The following is a 16,020-nucleotide window of genomic DNA, read 5'->3' on the forward strand; positions in this document are numbered from 1 at the left end:
GAATAATGGATCATTTCTGAGAGATAAAGAAAGGATAACTACTACTTTTAGAAAAATTCTGTGCACCAGAATAGTTTTTATATTGTCAAAGGGTTTTACCAGGATATCAGGAACTCTGGAGGAAGGGAAGGCGTAAGGGGAGAGAGAGGCACATTCGAGCAGAAAATAGATTTCCTAGCCTAGAGAGAGAAATACAGACTGCTGCCTTTGGCATGCATTTGAATATTGTCAAGGGCATCTGGAATATGTTGATAGCCGTTCTCCTTCTAATAATTTAAAAATCTGTTAATGATGAGGCACAGATTTGCCATGGGCTGTGTCTGCCACGTGCACACCCAGCACTGGGAAGGGTCTGAGACATCAGAGGCTGTGTTGCTCTCCTGGCAGGGTCAGCACCAACTCCCTGTTACTCAGGAGAAATACTTCAGACTTGAACCAGATTAATGAAAAGAGAAATTGCTCTGAGACTAAGGAAAAAAGCTTTACACCCATTGCAGTGCTGTGGGGGGTTGTTCTTGAGCGATTACAGCTCATCCTTTCAATGCCTTCTGATTCCAGGCAATGATGGCATTTTAAGATAAATAAAGTGTTCATGGCTCTGCTTGTTATTGAAGGGCTTTTATTATTGCTGATGTTACATGAAAAAGAAAGTTATTAAAAAAATGTGGCACTAACAAATTGAAGCCCCCGGGGAACTGTTGCCTGAATGGGATTTTGATTGGAGTTCAATTTAATTGGCCATAAATCTTCCCTTTTCTGATTTACATTCTACTTCAGACCAGTCTACCAAATTCATGATAATCAGGTTTTCATTTTTCTCTATTGAGCAAAATACTCTGACATGAGCATAAACAGAAATATTCCTTCAGCAAGGTGACCTTGTTCTTGCTTGCACCGTGCTGGTAATTGATTTAATGCCTCCTTACCTATAAATTGGGCCTCTTTCTGAGGCATGTCCGTCAGATTTCCAGGTAATTGGTTAGCATGGTTGTTTTTCTGACTGCAAGATATTTCTCATAAACCTCTAGTACAAGATCATTTTACCTCTAGGATCATTTTACTGACATGATGGAATGAATTCAGCAGGCAGACATGCACTGGCTCTGCTGCAGCTTTGAATGCACCTATGTGCATTTCTTGGGGAATTACAAAAGATCTTGTTCTAGCCTGGAGTAAATCTGTGGAGTTGTAGACCCCAGTAATTTCTGTGGAGTTCAATTTTGCAGAAAAAAAAAAAAAAGAAGAAAAGTTTTCCAGGCACCCTGAGGCTCCTGGCCCACATCCCCTGCTCTGAGTGTTGTGTCACACATCATGGAGCTGTCCTGTCCTGTCCTCTCTGCTGCTCAGCTCTCCTTCCTTTACCCAAGGCTGCTTTCTGTGATTGCTGGTTTACACTTGTGAGGAGTTTTCCTTCCCCTCCTCTCTAAGAAGGCTTCACTGGGTGAACTCTTTAGGGAAGTGATATGTGTGGGTGGATGAGTCAGAGGTGAGAACCAGGTGGGATCAAAGGAAACAAAATTGTCATCTAATCCTGATTAGATATCCAAAGCTGTACATTCACTTGCTGCTCTTGCAGCCTCATTCATGGGAATCTCAGTGAAGTCCTCAGCTGCTGCAAGGAGTGGGTAGGACAGGGGAGGGAACCTGCATTGAGATGTAATCATCATTATTGAGATTGGAGAATATTGCAGTTAAATGTTTTTCCCCACTGTTCTTATCCCTTGTGCTTCCTTTGTGTTTCTAACTCATGTAGAGCCTTCATTATATTGCTCATTTAACCACTTCCAGCAGTACTGGAATTGACAGGTTGAGTTTTCGGCAATCTCACAACTTCATGGGCTGTAAATTGAATGTTTTAGGGCCTGGTGAAAAGGTGATAAGAAAGTTACATCTGCTACCACTTTCCTAATTATATCATCATCAAATACATTGAGTTTGTTAATGCCAGGTACTCTTGCAGAAAATACATTTATAACCATGGCCTTAGCAACTGGAAGCAATTACTTTGCAGTGGTTTTCCTTTTGTATTTCTGAAACACCAGAATTCTTTTCTCTTCTTTCCTCTGCTTCCCTCCCTACAAAAGAAGCAGAGGAAAATCTGAATTTTAACTTGTTATGATTATCTTCCGCGTTTTTTTTTGTCAGGAAAGATGAATAGCTAGAAAATTACTGAAAGTAATGTAAGGAAAAATGAGCATCTGCTGCTGCAGTTTCTGCTGAGCTCAGTGGTATTTGGGGCTTGTGTGACAGCAGTGGGCAGGTACTGAGGCTGATGGGACCTCAGTGCTGTTCTGACAGGGGCTGTGGACAGGGTTTGTTCCCTATATAGTGATGGCTGGGTAGTAGACCTGGTTACTAAAACTGATCAAGATGCTTTTCCAAAAGGTTTTATTGTGAGCCGTCTTCCTTTAGTGAAGGTTTTGGTGATTGTTTGATCAGAAAAGAGGTTTTCAGGATTGAGATGGGATGGGAGATGTCTCCTATCTTGATTCTCAACTCACTCTGGATTAAGTATGTTTGTTAAAGTCTGTGCCTTGCCAAATGAATGCTTGACTTGGGCCTCCCATACCCCTGGTTTGTCCCCTGCCCATGGTCCCTGAATGCTGACTTGCTTGAGTGACACTCATGGCACAGATGGATACTCCAGCCTCCACACCTTCCCTTACCACCCTCTCTAGCTCCTGTAATTCTGCTGGGAGATTGTCAGAATCTTGTGCCTTTCATCCCTGGAGTGGGAAGGCTTTTATTTATTTGCTTAATCCAAAAGTTAAGTGGGTGGGAAGATAAGTCGGCAGCCCTGTTCCCTTCATCACATGGTACCAACTCTTGTTTCCCCTTGAGAGAGGCAGAGCAGATGGAAGGCAGAGATGAAATGAAGATCAAAAGTAAACAGTGCGATTAGGTTTTTGATAAAGGATAAAACACTTATCACATCAAAGGCGCTGAAAACCACATTAAATGTTTCCTGAACATTTCGTGTCCACGTAAGCATTAACTGTACTTGCCATGGGGACGCTTGTATCAGCAAGTGGTGCAGCTGGGGGATGCTGGTGGGTATTTACCCTCGTGGCTGTGCTGCAGGTCACCTGCCTGGCCCAGGAAGGCAGAGCTGGCAGCCTGCAGCCGTCCTCTGGCACCTTGAACCTCTCCTGCTGCAGATCAGCAGGTCCACGTGCATGCTTAGGACTCCTTGTCTTGCTTTGCAATAGAATACAATTTGCTTGACAATCCAGGACGCTCCTTTAAGCCTCCTCAGTCTTACAGGTCTGGGCACTGGTTTTCCACAGATTTCAAGGCACTTGCAGATGTAGATAGGTGCAGAGTTTGTGGGGTAACTTTTCTTCCAAGTACTGGTCATCCTTTGGTTTCGTGCTTTAGCTCAGTGAATCAAGTCCTGAAATACTTTGTGTAAGCAGCATCATTTGTAGTGAGAAGTGTCTATGTCTTTTTTCATCCCTGTGTTGAAATACTGGGTGGTGCTGGCCTGTGGAGGGAGATAAAAAGGTGAATGTTGCCATTAATTTTTAAATGGTGGTGCTGATTGCTCTGGCCATGGCTGGTGGACATAACATTTTGGTAAAATTAACCCAAAATGGTACCAGTCTTCTGCCACATGGGAGGTTCTGTGTAACAGACCAGTCCCAGAAACAGTCTGCCCCTGGATTTTCTTTTTGTTTTTTAGCCAGTGCAGAAACATTTTGCCATCTCCTGGTCTCAGCCCTTCAGAGCACAGAGGTAGTTTAAATGCTCTCTGTGTGTAGCCACACGTATCATCAGTCATTCTGCATGTTGGGGGTGGAAGTTTGCCCTTCACTAACATCTCACCATCTCACTTCCTCCAGAGCACCATTTATCAACTGAAATTGGCATCAGATTTGCTTCTGAAATGAGAGGAACAGCAAAACATTGTGTGTTGAATTGGATGAAAGTTCATGGAAGCACCTGCTGAATCACGTGCTTAAATCTCATTGATTTCAGGTTCAGTCCAAGAGGTTTTCAAGTGAAGGTTTTGAGTCTTTTTTAGCACATTCAAGCTGTTGTTTCCAGGAAAAGTGGAAAAAACTTTTTATGCCAAGATGGACTTCTTTACAAATATCTAATAATCTGGACTCAATTTTTACTTGCCGGGGTTTATATTAAAAAGCTCAGAAATGGGGCAATACTTGAATGGAAATGTGTGTGTTAGAGTCACAGAGAAGCCAATCAGAAGCAATCTCTTGCACTTATTAGTCCAAACTCCCACTTGAAGCAGGGCTTGAAGTTTGCCCAGAGTCTTATCTAGTTGAGTTTTGAAAACCTCCCAGGATGGAAATGGAAAACGTCCCAGGATGGAAGTGGAAAACCTCCCAGGAAGCACTCTTCCACAGTGCTCCGGGGATGATTTTCTCTTCAGCTGGAATTTCTCTGCTGCAGCCTGGGAGTGCTGCCCCTCATCCTGTCACTGCTCTTCAGGGGAGGGTCTGCCTCTGTCTGTGCTGCCTTTTCCATCATCCAAAGGGTTCAATAAAACAACTCTCATTGGTTGTTTGCTTGTTTTCCTCTCAGTGCTTCCCTTGTTTCTGTACTCTGTGAGTGATTGGCAGCAGAACCTTGTCTGTGTATTTGGGCTCTTTCAAAGAAAGATCTTGTTTCTATTTAGTACTCTTGAAAACAGAACTCTGGAAATGTATGAACAGAAAAAGGAATTAGGCAGAGAAGTCCCTGTCCCGAATTCACGTCTGCCAAATGCTAATGTTAGTTATTTTTGAGCTTAGCAGTGCAAGAGGCTTTTATCCTTTGTACAGCTGGCCTCATCCTGCTGTGAATGGAACATAAAAGGGAGCAAAAGGCATCTGTTAAAACCTTCAAGTCTTCTTTGGCGGCAAGTAAGGTGGCAATCATGCACCAGCTCAGATATGACACAGGCCTTGCCTGAAAACTTGAGGTTGCTCAGGAACTTCATAATAAATAAGTAAAATTTAATTTCTTGACAATACCCAAGACAGATGTCTCGGTGACAGTTGTACAGCTGTTTTATTCCCTTTTAAAAAATCGACTTTTTCTTTAAAAGCATTACCATGTATTTCAGCAAGATTTCTCATTTAATAATATGCAAAAGTTCAGGCAATATCCTGTTTAGATGGTTTCTATCTGATAATAAAAATGGCATTGACAGTGAGAGATTGCACCGAATAAATCATTAGTTGTGAGTTCTGTTTTATGCTGCAGCCAGGATGTGTCCTGTAAGTTCACAGCTGTTCTAACTTTTTCTTTTCCTCATCTAGACAGCTGTATGTCCATGAGATTTATTTCTTGATCTATGTGGACATGAAATCCTTCTTGGGATTATTGCCATAGAAACAAGCCATAACATAGAGCATGTTAGAGGTAACAAATGGGATTTGGCAGTCCTTCCCATTTACTACACAGAGTCTGAGCTATGTGCTTCAAAAAGCAGCAATTACTTGCTCTCAGAGCTTTATTAACAGGCACATCTGCACATTCATTAGGACTAGATGCTTCAACTTCCATCCTGGCTGGGATGGCATTTACATATTCTGGTCCTTAAACTAAAACCCAGCATCTAGTTTATTTTTCAGTCAAGGCAGAAATTGCCCAGGTTTGACATTTTGGTTCCTTTTTGTTGGTTGCAAATCCCAGAGACAGCCTGTGTGAGCCTCCCAGAAGGAGATAAGGGGTGGAACTGCTGGCTCCAGGGAACGCTCCCTCCTTTGAAGGATGAAGTCACCCAAGTTTGGCTTGTAAAGCCTGATCTCCCACGGAGCTGGGACTCAGCTCCAGCCTCTCCCAGGGCTTCCCACCCTGCCTGGCTTACAGGAATGATTCCCTTCTCCTCGGTGGCCCAGGGTGGCTCTGAGCTGGGGGAGTAGATGGGCTGTGCCAGGCAGGGAAGGGCTTTTTGCAGGAGTGAGCTCATCAAGCTGTACCTGGAGCTGAGGCTGAGCTGACTGCCTGGGGCACAGCACAGCTGCTGATATCCATGGGGGGGAAAGGCAAACTCCAAATTCTATGCCAGATCCGTGGGTCAGCTTTTGAAATGGTATGGGACAGTAAAGAGGCAGAAAAGCAGAGGGAACACAATACAGAAAAGGGCAGAGGAATGTATTAAACCCCAAGGTGTGTCTGCTGGCTGTGTGTGCCCAAGCCCTGGCAGTGCTGTCACCGTGGCCCTGGGTTTCTGCCATGTCAGGTCAGTGCTGGCTCAGCAGGGCACAGGGTGCAGCTCTTGCTTGGCTCTGGTGCTCTTCTCTCATCTCTTTCCTATCCTCCCTTTTATGAGGTAAAATCAAACATGAAAACAAATAGTCAGGTCACAGAGGGGTCCCTTGCTCTGGATGATGCATTTGCAGACCTGGAAGGGAGCACACACTGTTCTTTTCCCATCCATGTCCTATAATGCTGCCTCTAGCTGAGAGAGGAGCAGCTTCCAGGAGGGATTTCAGAGGCAGCTGGAGATGCTTTAAAGCTCTCAGGGCAAAATCTCTCATCCCTCTACAGCAATTCAAAAACAAAACAACTTTGCTCAACAAGAGGAACATTCAAAGCTGATTGTAAACCTCAAAATCAAGATGAAACCTAGAATGCAACCTAAAAAACCCAAATACCTGAAATATACGGATTTGAATGTGGGCTGTGTGCTCAGAGTCTGCCTGGCCTCCTTTTCAGAAGTGCTGAGGACTGAGCAGCTCTAGTGAAGGCGATGAGTGCTTGGAATTTCTTTGAAACATTTATTTAGTACCTAAGTATAGATCTAGGACTGACTAACTTTGGGCTCCAAATATAGTTCAGATGTCTGCCTTCTCACTCTTCCTCATTTCTCTTTTTCTTGCTATTTAATCTCTTCATCAGCTCCCACATTCTCTGTTTCCTCCAACTCCCTTCACTTTTCCATCCTCCCCCAGCTGACTTTGCTCTTGCTCCTGTCTCCTCACTCACTCTGACACCTCTGCTGTCCCATGGGAGCCACAGGGCATTCTCCAAGGTCCATCCCAAGTAAGCTCTAGATGGCACCCCTTTTCTCTCCCTCACACCCTACATTCTCCCTGCCTCATTCTCAGGAGGGCAGAGGTTCAAACTGCTTCACCCAGTTCAGAAACCTGCTGATGTTTAAGTCCCAAGTCTCTCTCCTCTCCTGTGTGGGCCTGACCAGAGTTGGCAGTGGAAAGGGAATCATCACAGCCACTCTTGATTGCGGGGGAGCCCAAAGTAGCTGCCATCACTTTCTGGCCCAAAAGCATAAATCAAAATGTTCCATTTTCTGTGCCCTGCCCATTGCAGGCACAATCTGCCAGTGCCAGCAGTGAAAGAGACGTGGAGGTTATCAAGAAGGGATCATGTTAATTTTGTGCACAGGAAGCTCTCATTAGTGGCTGTGTTGTTTAAACCAGCCAGAAGACAGATGTGGCTGTGGATCTGATGGATGTTGTCCCTGTCTCTGTTGCAGGAAGGCATGCCCCAAACGCTGAATTCTACCAGCATGTTTACCCCATGTGGCTTCAGCCCTCATCTACATACTTCAAAAGAAGGTGAACAAGGAGGACTGATCTTCCAGGATGGAAACCTTACCTCAGCATCTCTGGATGCTCTAATCCAGCATCTGATACCTACCACTGATTACTACCCTGAAGTAAGCAATTCACAGTATAATAAATGGTTTAATTTTGATGAATTGGGGCAGCACTTTATGCAAAAGTGCAAATGTGTTAAATTTTGAATTAAGACGGCTCATTTAAAAGCAGCATACAATTAAAGCTTGGTAAATTGATGCGTTGCTTTAAATGCTGTTTCACTGCTCTATAATTCTTCCCATGAAAAAGCAGATCCCAACGATGATACTGCTTTTAAATAAGAGAACAGGGTTGGGGGGAGCTGTCGTGGTGATGAATTAGTGATGTAGCAGTTGGAGCTTTTCAAAAATAGCAGCGCTTCCCAGAGAGGTTTAGAGGAAAACTGAAGCAAAAAACTCCCAAGTCTGAACTGGCATTAAATTAGCTGAGTTTCAGTGGCTGCTGAAGTCATCCAGGTTTGCCTGTATGTACAGAGCATTCCCTTGGCGATGACAAAGATGCTTGTTCTGGTGGGTTTGTATTTACCTGTATTGTATTCACAACTTTGTAGTCACTGCACAGCATAGTCCAGATCCTAATCCTTGCTCCGTCAGTGGAAATTAAGTGTTTCCTCACCATGAGTGTGAGGATCTAAACTGGAAGCAGGTTTATGGTCCTGCAAGCTATTGACTTCACTGGATTTTGTACATCCTCAGTGGAATTCAGACAGAGTTTGACTGGAAGACTTTTAAGTGCTAATATATCTCCATGGCTTGTATTTCAAAGCACAGAGGAGCATTGACTTCTGGGTGCTTGAGGAGACTGGGAAAGTTATCAATGCAGAGCAGGCAGCATGTTTTAAATTACCCGGAGCTCAGTTTCTGATCAGCTAAAAATAAGTAATAAAGAAGCATCTCAATTAAAAAAAAAAGGAACAGAAAGGCAATAAAAATAGGTAATGGGCAGATCAGGCTGTGAGATTTTCATTAGGCAATGCATGATATGTAATATTATACCTGCTGCTTGGGAGCATGGCTAGGGCTGGGGGAAAAGAGATAATTCAGGTGCAAGGATGCAAGAAGGGGTCAGGATGCAACAACTGAGACTTCATGCATGTATTTGAAATTCACTGCTGGAATAATTTGAATAATCCAAGGATTTATCCAGCAGACCTGCTTCCCACAGCTTCACAGATGTGGAACTGCAGGTGATATGACTTGGCTGATAGAAATGAAATTTGGGGAGTTAATAGAATAAATGAAATGCTGCTTAAAATAGGCTGGGTGATATCTGCAGGGCAATAGCAAGATGTGGCTGATGTGGGGGTGTCTACAGCTCCCAACCCAGCACAACTCAGAGATTCCTGCCCGTTGAGCTTTCCTGTCTCCAGCATCCTGGTTGGGCTGTCTCCTGTAGCTGGGCTTGCTCCTGCACGCTTTCCTCCCTGGATGTTTGCCCAGGGTTTAGGCAACCAAGGGCTGGAAGTGGATGCTGTGGAGGAAGGAGATGCTGCTGCCTCCTGTGCCCAGTGTAACCAGTTCCAGGGTCAGGAATTGTTATGTCTTTTAGACAAAAAGTTCTTGCCAAGTAGAAATGGAAAAGCTGTGAAGTTCAGGGCTTTTACAGTCAATATTACCCACAGTGTGGCTGCTTACAGTAGGTTTCCTTGTCTTTGTCCTGCAGAAAGCCTATATCTTTACATTCCTGCTGAGTTCCAGACTCTTCATCGAACCCCATGAGCTTTTGTCCCGAGTTTGTCACAAGTGCATTGAGCAGCAGCGGCTGGATGACCCCGTGCTGGACAAGGTTAGTTTATGTTTACAGCAGAAAAATGTGAGGTGTTTTCATGGGGAGAGGATTCTGGGGCTCTGGTGTGTGTCCCTTGTCTGTCTTTAAATTGAATGAATCTTTCTCATAAAGGATTTGCCCCTGAGATCCTGACATGGAGGCATCCTGGTATCCATGTCTGGGAGCAATGCTTCAGGCAGTAGTCACTTCAAATCTTCTGATTTTCCCTTTCCCCCTGTCTCAGTCTTCCCAGGTGACTTTCCTTCTTAACTTCTTTAAGGCTCTGGGGAACCTGCAGGATGCAAGGAGGTAGGACATAACCCTCACACACTGTCGAGTGCAGATGGCCACACACCACTCTCTCTCCCGTTTTTACTTAATGTCTCTGCCCCTATGCTTTCTTGCTCCTGGTACAGTAATATTTCCCCTTGGCCTCTCTGTCACTTTGAGCACCATGTAACAGGGGACAGCACCCTCTGCCCTCAGAGCAGCACCAATGGAGCACCTTGAATGGGCAGGAGCAGCAGTGAGGCCCTCACAGGTGAACTGAATGAGAAAATCCAAGCTGTTCCTGCCTCAGCACTATTCCCACTTTGCCCCAGGGACTGTGCAGCCTGGTACAGTGTATAGGAACACATATGCACCCTCTGGCATGCCACAGACAGTGCAGAGGTGATGGGTCTCACTGGATGCTGCTCAGTGCTGGCTTCTGCCCAAGCTCTCCTTGCTGCATTGATGAACACTTGTTTGGTGTGTTATCTGCAGCAGGAGATGCACCTTCAGAGCAGTGGAGGGGGACAGAACATGCATTTGTTGGAAATTTCCAGAAATTCTGAAATTGTTTTTAATATCAGGCTTTCCAGCTTTGAAACTGTGAATTTGGCATCGAATACTGAGTCACCAACATCAGACCATGTGCTTGTTTTTGCACAGGCAGCTGGTTCCATGAGTAGCAGGAGTTCTGCCTTCACTCTGCAGAGTCGTTCTCCAGAATGCTCAGCAATCCCAGACTTGGGTTACCTGTACAGTCAGTGTTAATAGAAATATCTATATGGGGTAAACCATGCAAAACAAGTTTGCTAAGGTGTGAGGTTCTGTTCTCCAATTCTATGACAGATACAAGTTTGGGAGGATTAAATGTGACCATTGCAAAGTTTTGCTGCTCATTAAACTTACAAGAAAATAAAAACACTGTCTTATTGTGAAGACTTCTTATCTGCCTGAAGTTCATCTGGGTTTTGTAGCAACACAGGGCTGGTGGGACACGGCTGATTTTGTGTTTTGTGAGAGTGGGGCTGATTTTGAAACTTTGTACAAAAGCAACCTCCCATCCCATGTCCTGTGACTTGCAGAAAGTCCTTTCCATCAATTCGTAAAGCAGTTTACACAGCTGGAGCAAATGTCTCCCCAGACCTTTGTAGTTTCCAATAAAGCTTTCCCTTTAGCAGCCACCTGCTGGTCTTTGAGCCTGAGCTTAATGCTAGCTGACAGCAGTTATTTTTAGAGATGTGGTTCATTGAAACCTGTTGTTGGTGGAAAGCTGAAATATGCATTTTGACCACCTTGGTTGAAAAACAAAGAGCTGGAGAGCTTAAGAGTATAATTTCTCCTGATTGCAGGGTGCACTTCAGCTGCAGTACGTGGGGATGCAGAAGAAGGCTGCTTGTTTCGGTCTGTGTTTTCTGTAAATAAAAATGCAGTTTGTTTTTTAACACCATTTCCTTTTCACATAACGGAGGATGAAAGCTTTGGGAGCAGCCACACTGGCTGTCTTTTGAGATAACACTAATGCACCAGTTGTGCCATTCCCTGCATTCCCCTCCTTGCCCCATCCTGACTATTTCCACTGCCACATCCTCAGATAAATCTCCACCAGAAGTGGGCAGCAGCTGTATGCTGTGTGAGTGTCCTTGTCCCATCATGACCTTGAGCTCATGTGGGAAGAGAGCAACATTACCAGCAGCCCAGGTAAAGTTACAAAAGTGCTGCTGTTCTGTTCATCTTTTTCTTCATTGTGCATCTGCCACTGATCACTAAGCAGTTTTTTTCATCCAGCCAGAAAGCAAAAAAGTAAAAAACCTCTTTGATGGTCAAGAAATTCATTGCAGTTTTTCAGAGAAGGATGAAAATATAGAAGGGTTGTGAGTACAAAAGGGAAGAACAAATGGTTCGACTCAGCAAAAAGGCCAGATGTTTTTAAAAAGGGTATAAAGGTTGCACCAACAAAATGTCCATCCAACCATAAACAGGCCAATTGCATGTGCAGAATACTTAAATCTGCATGTAAAACAGGCAGTTGTGCATGCACCTGAGTTCTGGTACATTTTGCATGCCAAAATGTATTATTTGTGCACCACACTCTTTTGTATGCATGTGTGCAGGTTTTGCAGGTGCAACACAAATGCCTTCTTTGAAAACCTGGCCCCACGTTCAGTGGCACACACGCAGAGACTTTAATGAGTGAACATGTTTCAGTCCCTGTCCATCATTCAATGGTTTTCATTTCAGGCTCGAATCAGAAAATTTGGACCCAAAATCTTACAGTTGCTGACAGAGTGGACAGAGACATTCCCGTATGACTTCCAGGAAGAGCGGATGATTGGCCACCTCAAAGACATGATTCACAGGATAGCCCCATGTGATGAGGTGAGGTTGCCTGACTTGGCATGTTCTGCTGATACGTTAAGCTCATTTTCCCACTTTTCCTTTTCCTATTTTTTCCTGCATTCTGTTCCATGCCTCTTCCTGGATACTCCCAGAGGTTTTTTCTCCAGTAATATAAAAACCTGTAGTATCTTCCCTGAAAGTCACATCTCTCTTTAGGTGCTCCTGGAGCAGTGAGCATTGGAATGTATCTCCTGCATGTGGAATTGTAGGATAATAGCATTCCCATTTTATAGAAGGAATATGTGAAGGCATAGCATAGACTGAATGTGCTGGTGACAATTCAAATAGCAGCAGAACTGTGATCTCCCACGTTAGAATCGTAGAATCACAGGCTGCTTTGGGTTGGAAGGGACCTTAAAGACCATCTTGTTTCACATTCCTGCCATGGGCAGGGACATCTTCCTCTAGACCAGGTTGCTCCAAGCCCTGTTCAACCTGGCCTTGAACACTTCCCAGGCTGGGGCATCCACAGCTTCTCTGGATCTAAGTTCTTATCTTTAAAGAAAATACAATATTAGTAGACATGTAGCTTGTCTGGGAGCATGGAGGTGGCAGAAGACAGCAGTGTGTGGCCTGCTGAGCACAGACTCAGGTCTGTATGGTCCTGGGGTTCAAATATGTGAGCTCTGTGTGTGGCACAGTGGGTCACAGTGAATGGAGCCTCTGGGAGACGTGCTTGCAAATTCAGGTGGGTGAGCCCCATAAATTAATTCGGAAACATTAAAAAGACCACAAAGTTCATGAAAATAATAAGCAAATAGTACACTGAGAGTCTCTAATTACTTCTAGGTTAACCATGGGATGTGGAAAAATTCATTTCCACTGGCTACATGAAGGCCTGGCCTCGAGCCACAGTGGGGTGCAGTCCAGTAGAACAGCAAGAACATACCCATGAGGATGAGAGAGAGAAGAGGGGAGAGAGGACAGAAGGAATTACCGGGGCTGCAGCACAAGAAAAAATTAAATTGGGCTCTTCTATGCCCATGAAATATGTCATAAATGGAAACAGCTGCTCTTGGACTGGGCTGGCAGCATGTCTGGCACTTCCAGGGAGCTGTAGGCTGGCATGGATTGACTGCCTGGGCTGGGCAGCCCGTGGGAGAGAAGGGGTAGGACAGGGAAGCTGTGAGACACAGTGGAGGTGAAGGCAACAAAAAAACTCAGAGGCAAAGTGGCTTTAGTTCCATTAACCAGAATAGTAGAATTCCTTCAAGGGAAAGAGGCAATGGACTTGCTCCTGGCCAGCAAAAGATGCCTTGCAGCCCTTCAGCATCAGAGGTGAGGGAAACCCATGCAGACCCTCCAGAATTGTATCCACAGTTTGTGTCCACCAAAGGGTGGAGAACAGGGACTTAGCATGTGCTCTTTAACAGCAGTAATTGCCCTGGTGAAGAATCATAAATGCTATAAATCAACTTTCTGGTTTGTTTGCCTAACCTGAGCAAGCACTGCCCACCTTTGCTCTGGAGCGTGCACAGCTGTGTCCAAGTCTTTGTGGGTGCCCTGGGGGGCCTCAGACTACATTAGTTTCAAATCACTGTTTTCAGATATTACTAGGCACTGTAATTGCAAGTGATTATGCCTGGGCAAAATCAATAATTAATTTAAGAAACAGCTCATATCCTGCGAATGCAAATTTCCTTTTTTTAAGGGACAGCACAGAAGAGTGATGGTGACCATTAGTTTTTTGGAAGAAACTTGTTCCCATTGTGAGCCACAGAAGTTAAAGACTGAAAGATTTGTGATGTCATCCAGTCCATGTAGGTCAGTGCAGGATTTTCCCCTGCAGTGTCTGCTCCTGTTCTTTGTAGAGTCCACTTTCTAAAGGCAGTGATGTGCTTATAAAGGTGTCCATGCTGAGAAGCATTTCTTAGTAAGTGCTGTGATTTGCATTTAGAGTTAGAAATTTTAATTAAAATTTGAGCTCCTAAGCCACCTGCTGAGGCCTGCTGTCTTCAGAGGAACTTTCCTAGTTAAGAACGAAACATTTTCTTTAAATATTAAACAGTACTGTGCTTCTTTTGACTCTTAATGTGGCAGTGAAGTGAAATTGGTTGATAAGTCCAGCATGCAGCCCCTGTACAGTGGGGGGTCACTTCGTGGCAAGATAATTACCAGCACGTTGAAGGTAATGAACAATGTTGTTTTCAGTTAGTGGATGTAGTTTAAAGAAGGCAGGAAAGGCTTTTAGAAGGGCAAAAGCAGGGTATTTTATTTTTTTAAATTTCTCTCTCAAAGTGCACAGAAAAGCTTTCTAAGCAAGGGTGCACCCAACTGATTTCCAGTGAGTCTCTTCAAGAGGTCTGATTTCTGTGTAATTGTTTGTGTCCTTTAAGTGTGTCTCTGTTTTTTTTCTTTTTTTCATTCTTTATTAGGTAGTTGGCTTACGTGAGTCTTTGTTTACTATTGTCTGTGTCTATTTTTTGTGTCATATTCCTTACAAAGTGAGGTGAAACTAGATCTCTTGATAAAGATTTATTGAAAGACTGGCTAATATGCGTGTCTTTCAAGCAATTTTATGCAGCTTTTTGACGTTTTGTCCAAACTATGAAGAATTTGACAGTGCATAGAAATGGCTGGTCCAAGACTTTTCATCCAAACTCCTTTTAGAAAGAGGAGGTGGGTTTCCAGCCAAGTCTTTTAGCCAGATGCTTTTTATCCATTAGAAGGCTTGGCTTTCAATGCTGTCTCCCCACCCACAAAAAAAAATGAGTTTCCCATTTACAAAATAAGTTCACAAAATGCCAAATATGTCACTATTTGAGTTTTCACTAAAAAATCACACTGTGTTCACAGAGCTTCATAAGCTGTGTTGAAGTTTGCAAACACACCTGGATATAAAACAGGGAAATATTTAGATGGTGGTCAGTAGTTTGGGTCCAGAACAGTCTTTGTTAATCAAAAGTGTGACCGTCTGTTGACATGAGGATTTACATGAAGAAGGCTTTTCTTGGAGCTAATATACATGAGTAACAAACAAAAACTGAAGGAGTGGGGTTTTCCTCAGTCAATTTTCACTCCACCTTTGGGATTTGATTCCAAATACATTTTGTGTTGTCATTCTCCAAGACATGTGCCTCCTGCCTTCTGGGTACTTGCTTCATTTCAGATTTAACAGCTCTGTTTCATGAAAAAGAGCCTGACTTATCCTGCTTATCTGGTACATGTTCTAGCCCAGCCCAAGAGAGCATCTTCCTTTAATGACAGGAGAGCAATGTGAGTCCAAGAGAGCAATGTGAAACCTTCTGTTAGAAAAGCTGCATCAAAGTTACAAAGGGTTGTGGCAAAAGTTGAAGCACTTGGGATGTTCTGAAGGTCTCCAGCCTCTCCTCCTACGTGTCATGAAGACAGAGTAGATGGGAGAAGTTACTCTTCACTGTGAAGTAGGAGGAGGTGCTATCTCCAATGTGCAGATTGGATTCTGTGCAGCTGAGAAGAGCACTGACTCTGGTTTCTGGTTCCTTGAGCACTTAAAACATGAATGCTGTCAATGCCTAACACTGAAGACTATCCACAGCCTACAAAACTCTGGAGACAAGGGCTGGATCTAAACCATGGGATTACTTCCCAGAGGCTCACTTGAGCTGCATCCAGCTTGGGACATAGATGTGTGTTGTTCTTTGTGGTGAGGCACAGTCTAGCCAAGGACATTTCCAATTAACCTTGTCCTTAGAACCCACACACCAGTTCTATTATCTCAGTTTTGTGATGTCTGCATCTGTCAGTCATGAACAGTTGAAGTAATTTCTTTCTGCCCATCCTCCATGGCCACAGACTCCACTCATTGTCTGTAAAGTGTTGCTCCAGCTCTGAGAACAACCTGGGCAAGTTGGTAATGATGATCCTGCTGAGCACATGGCTGTGCTTGGAATATAATATGAGCTTCTTTCAGTAGCAATTAACATTTGGATATTAAATACTCAAAGCTACACAATGCTGCGGCCACTCCAGCTGGGTAGCAAGCAGCTGTGAGCTTCTTCTGCATTCAGGTCAAAAGGATGGAGAAAATAGCATTAGA

General features: G+C 44.0%; 1 protein-coding gene across 3 annotated transcripts in view; it reads left to right on the plus strand.

The window, feature by feature from the left end:
- RASGEF1C (RasGEF domain family member 1C) overlaps window positions 1-16,020 on the plus strand; it is a 74,068-nt gene that overhangs the window by 35,849 nt on the left and 22,199 nt on the right. For all 3 annotated transcript variants that reach the window (XM_064387432.1, XM_064387434.1, XM_064387433.1), the window contains 3 exons: window positions 7,445-7,627; window positions 9,231-9,353; window positions 11,844-11,981. In XM_064387432.1, the coding sequence (XP_064243502.1) occupies window positions 7,445-7,627; window positions 9,231-9,353; window positions 11,844-11,981 (444 nt within the window). The remainder of the gene's footprint in view (window positions 1-7,444; window positions 7,628-9,230; window positions 9,354-11,843; window positions 11,982-16,020) is intronic.

This window comes from Passer domesticus, chromosome 13, assembly GCF_036417665.1.
Source record: "Passer domesticus isolate bPasDom1 chromosome 13, bPasDom1.hap1, whole genome shotgun sequence".
In the NCBI taxonomy this organism is placed as follows: Eukaryota; Metazoa; Chordata; class Aves; order Passeriformes; family Passeridae; genus Passer; species Passer domesticus.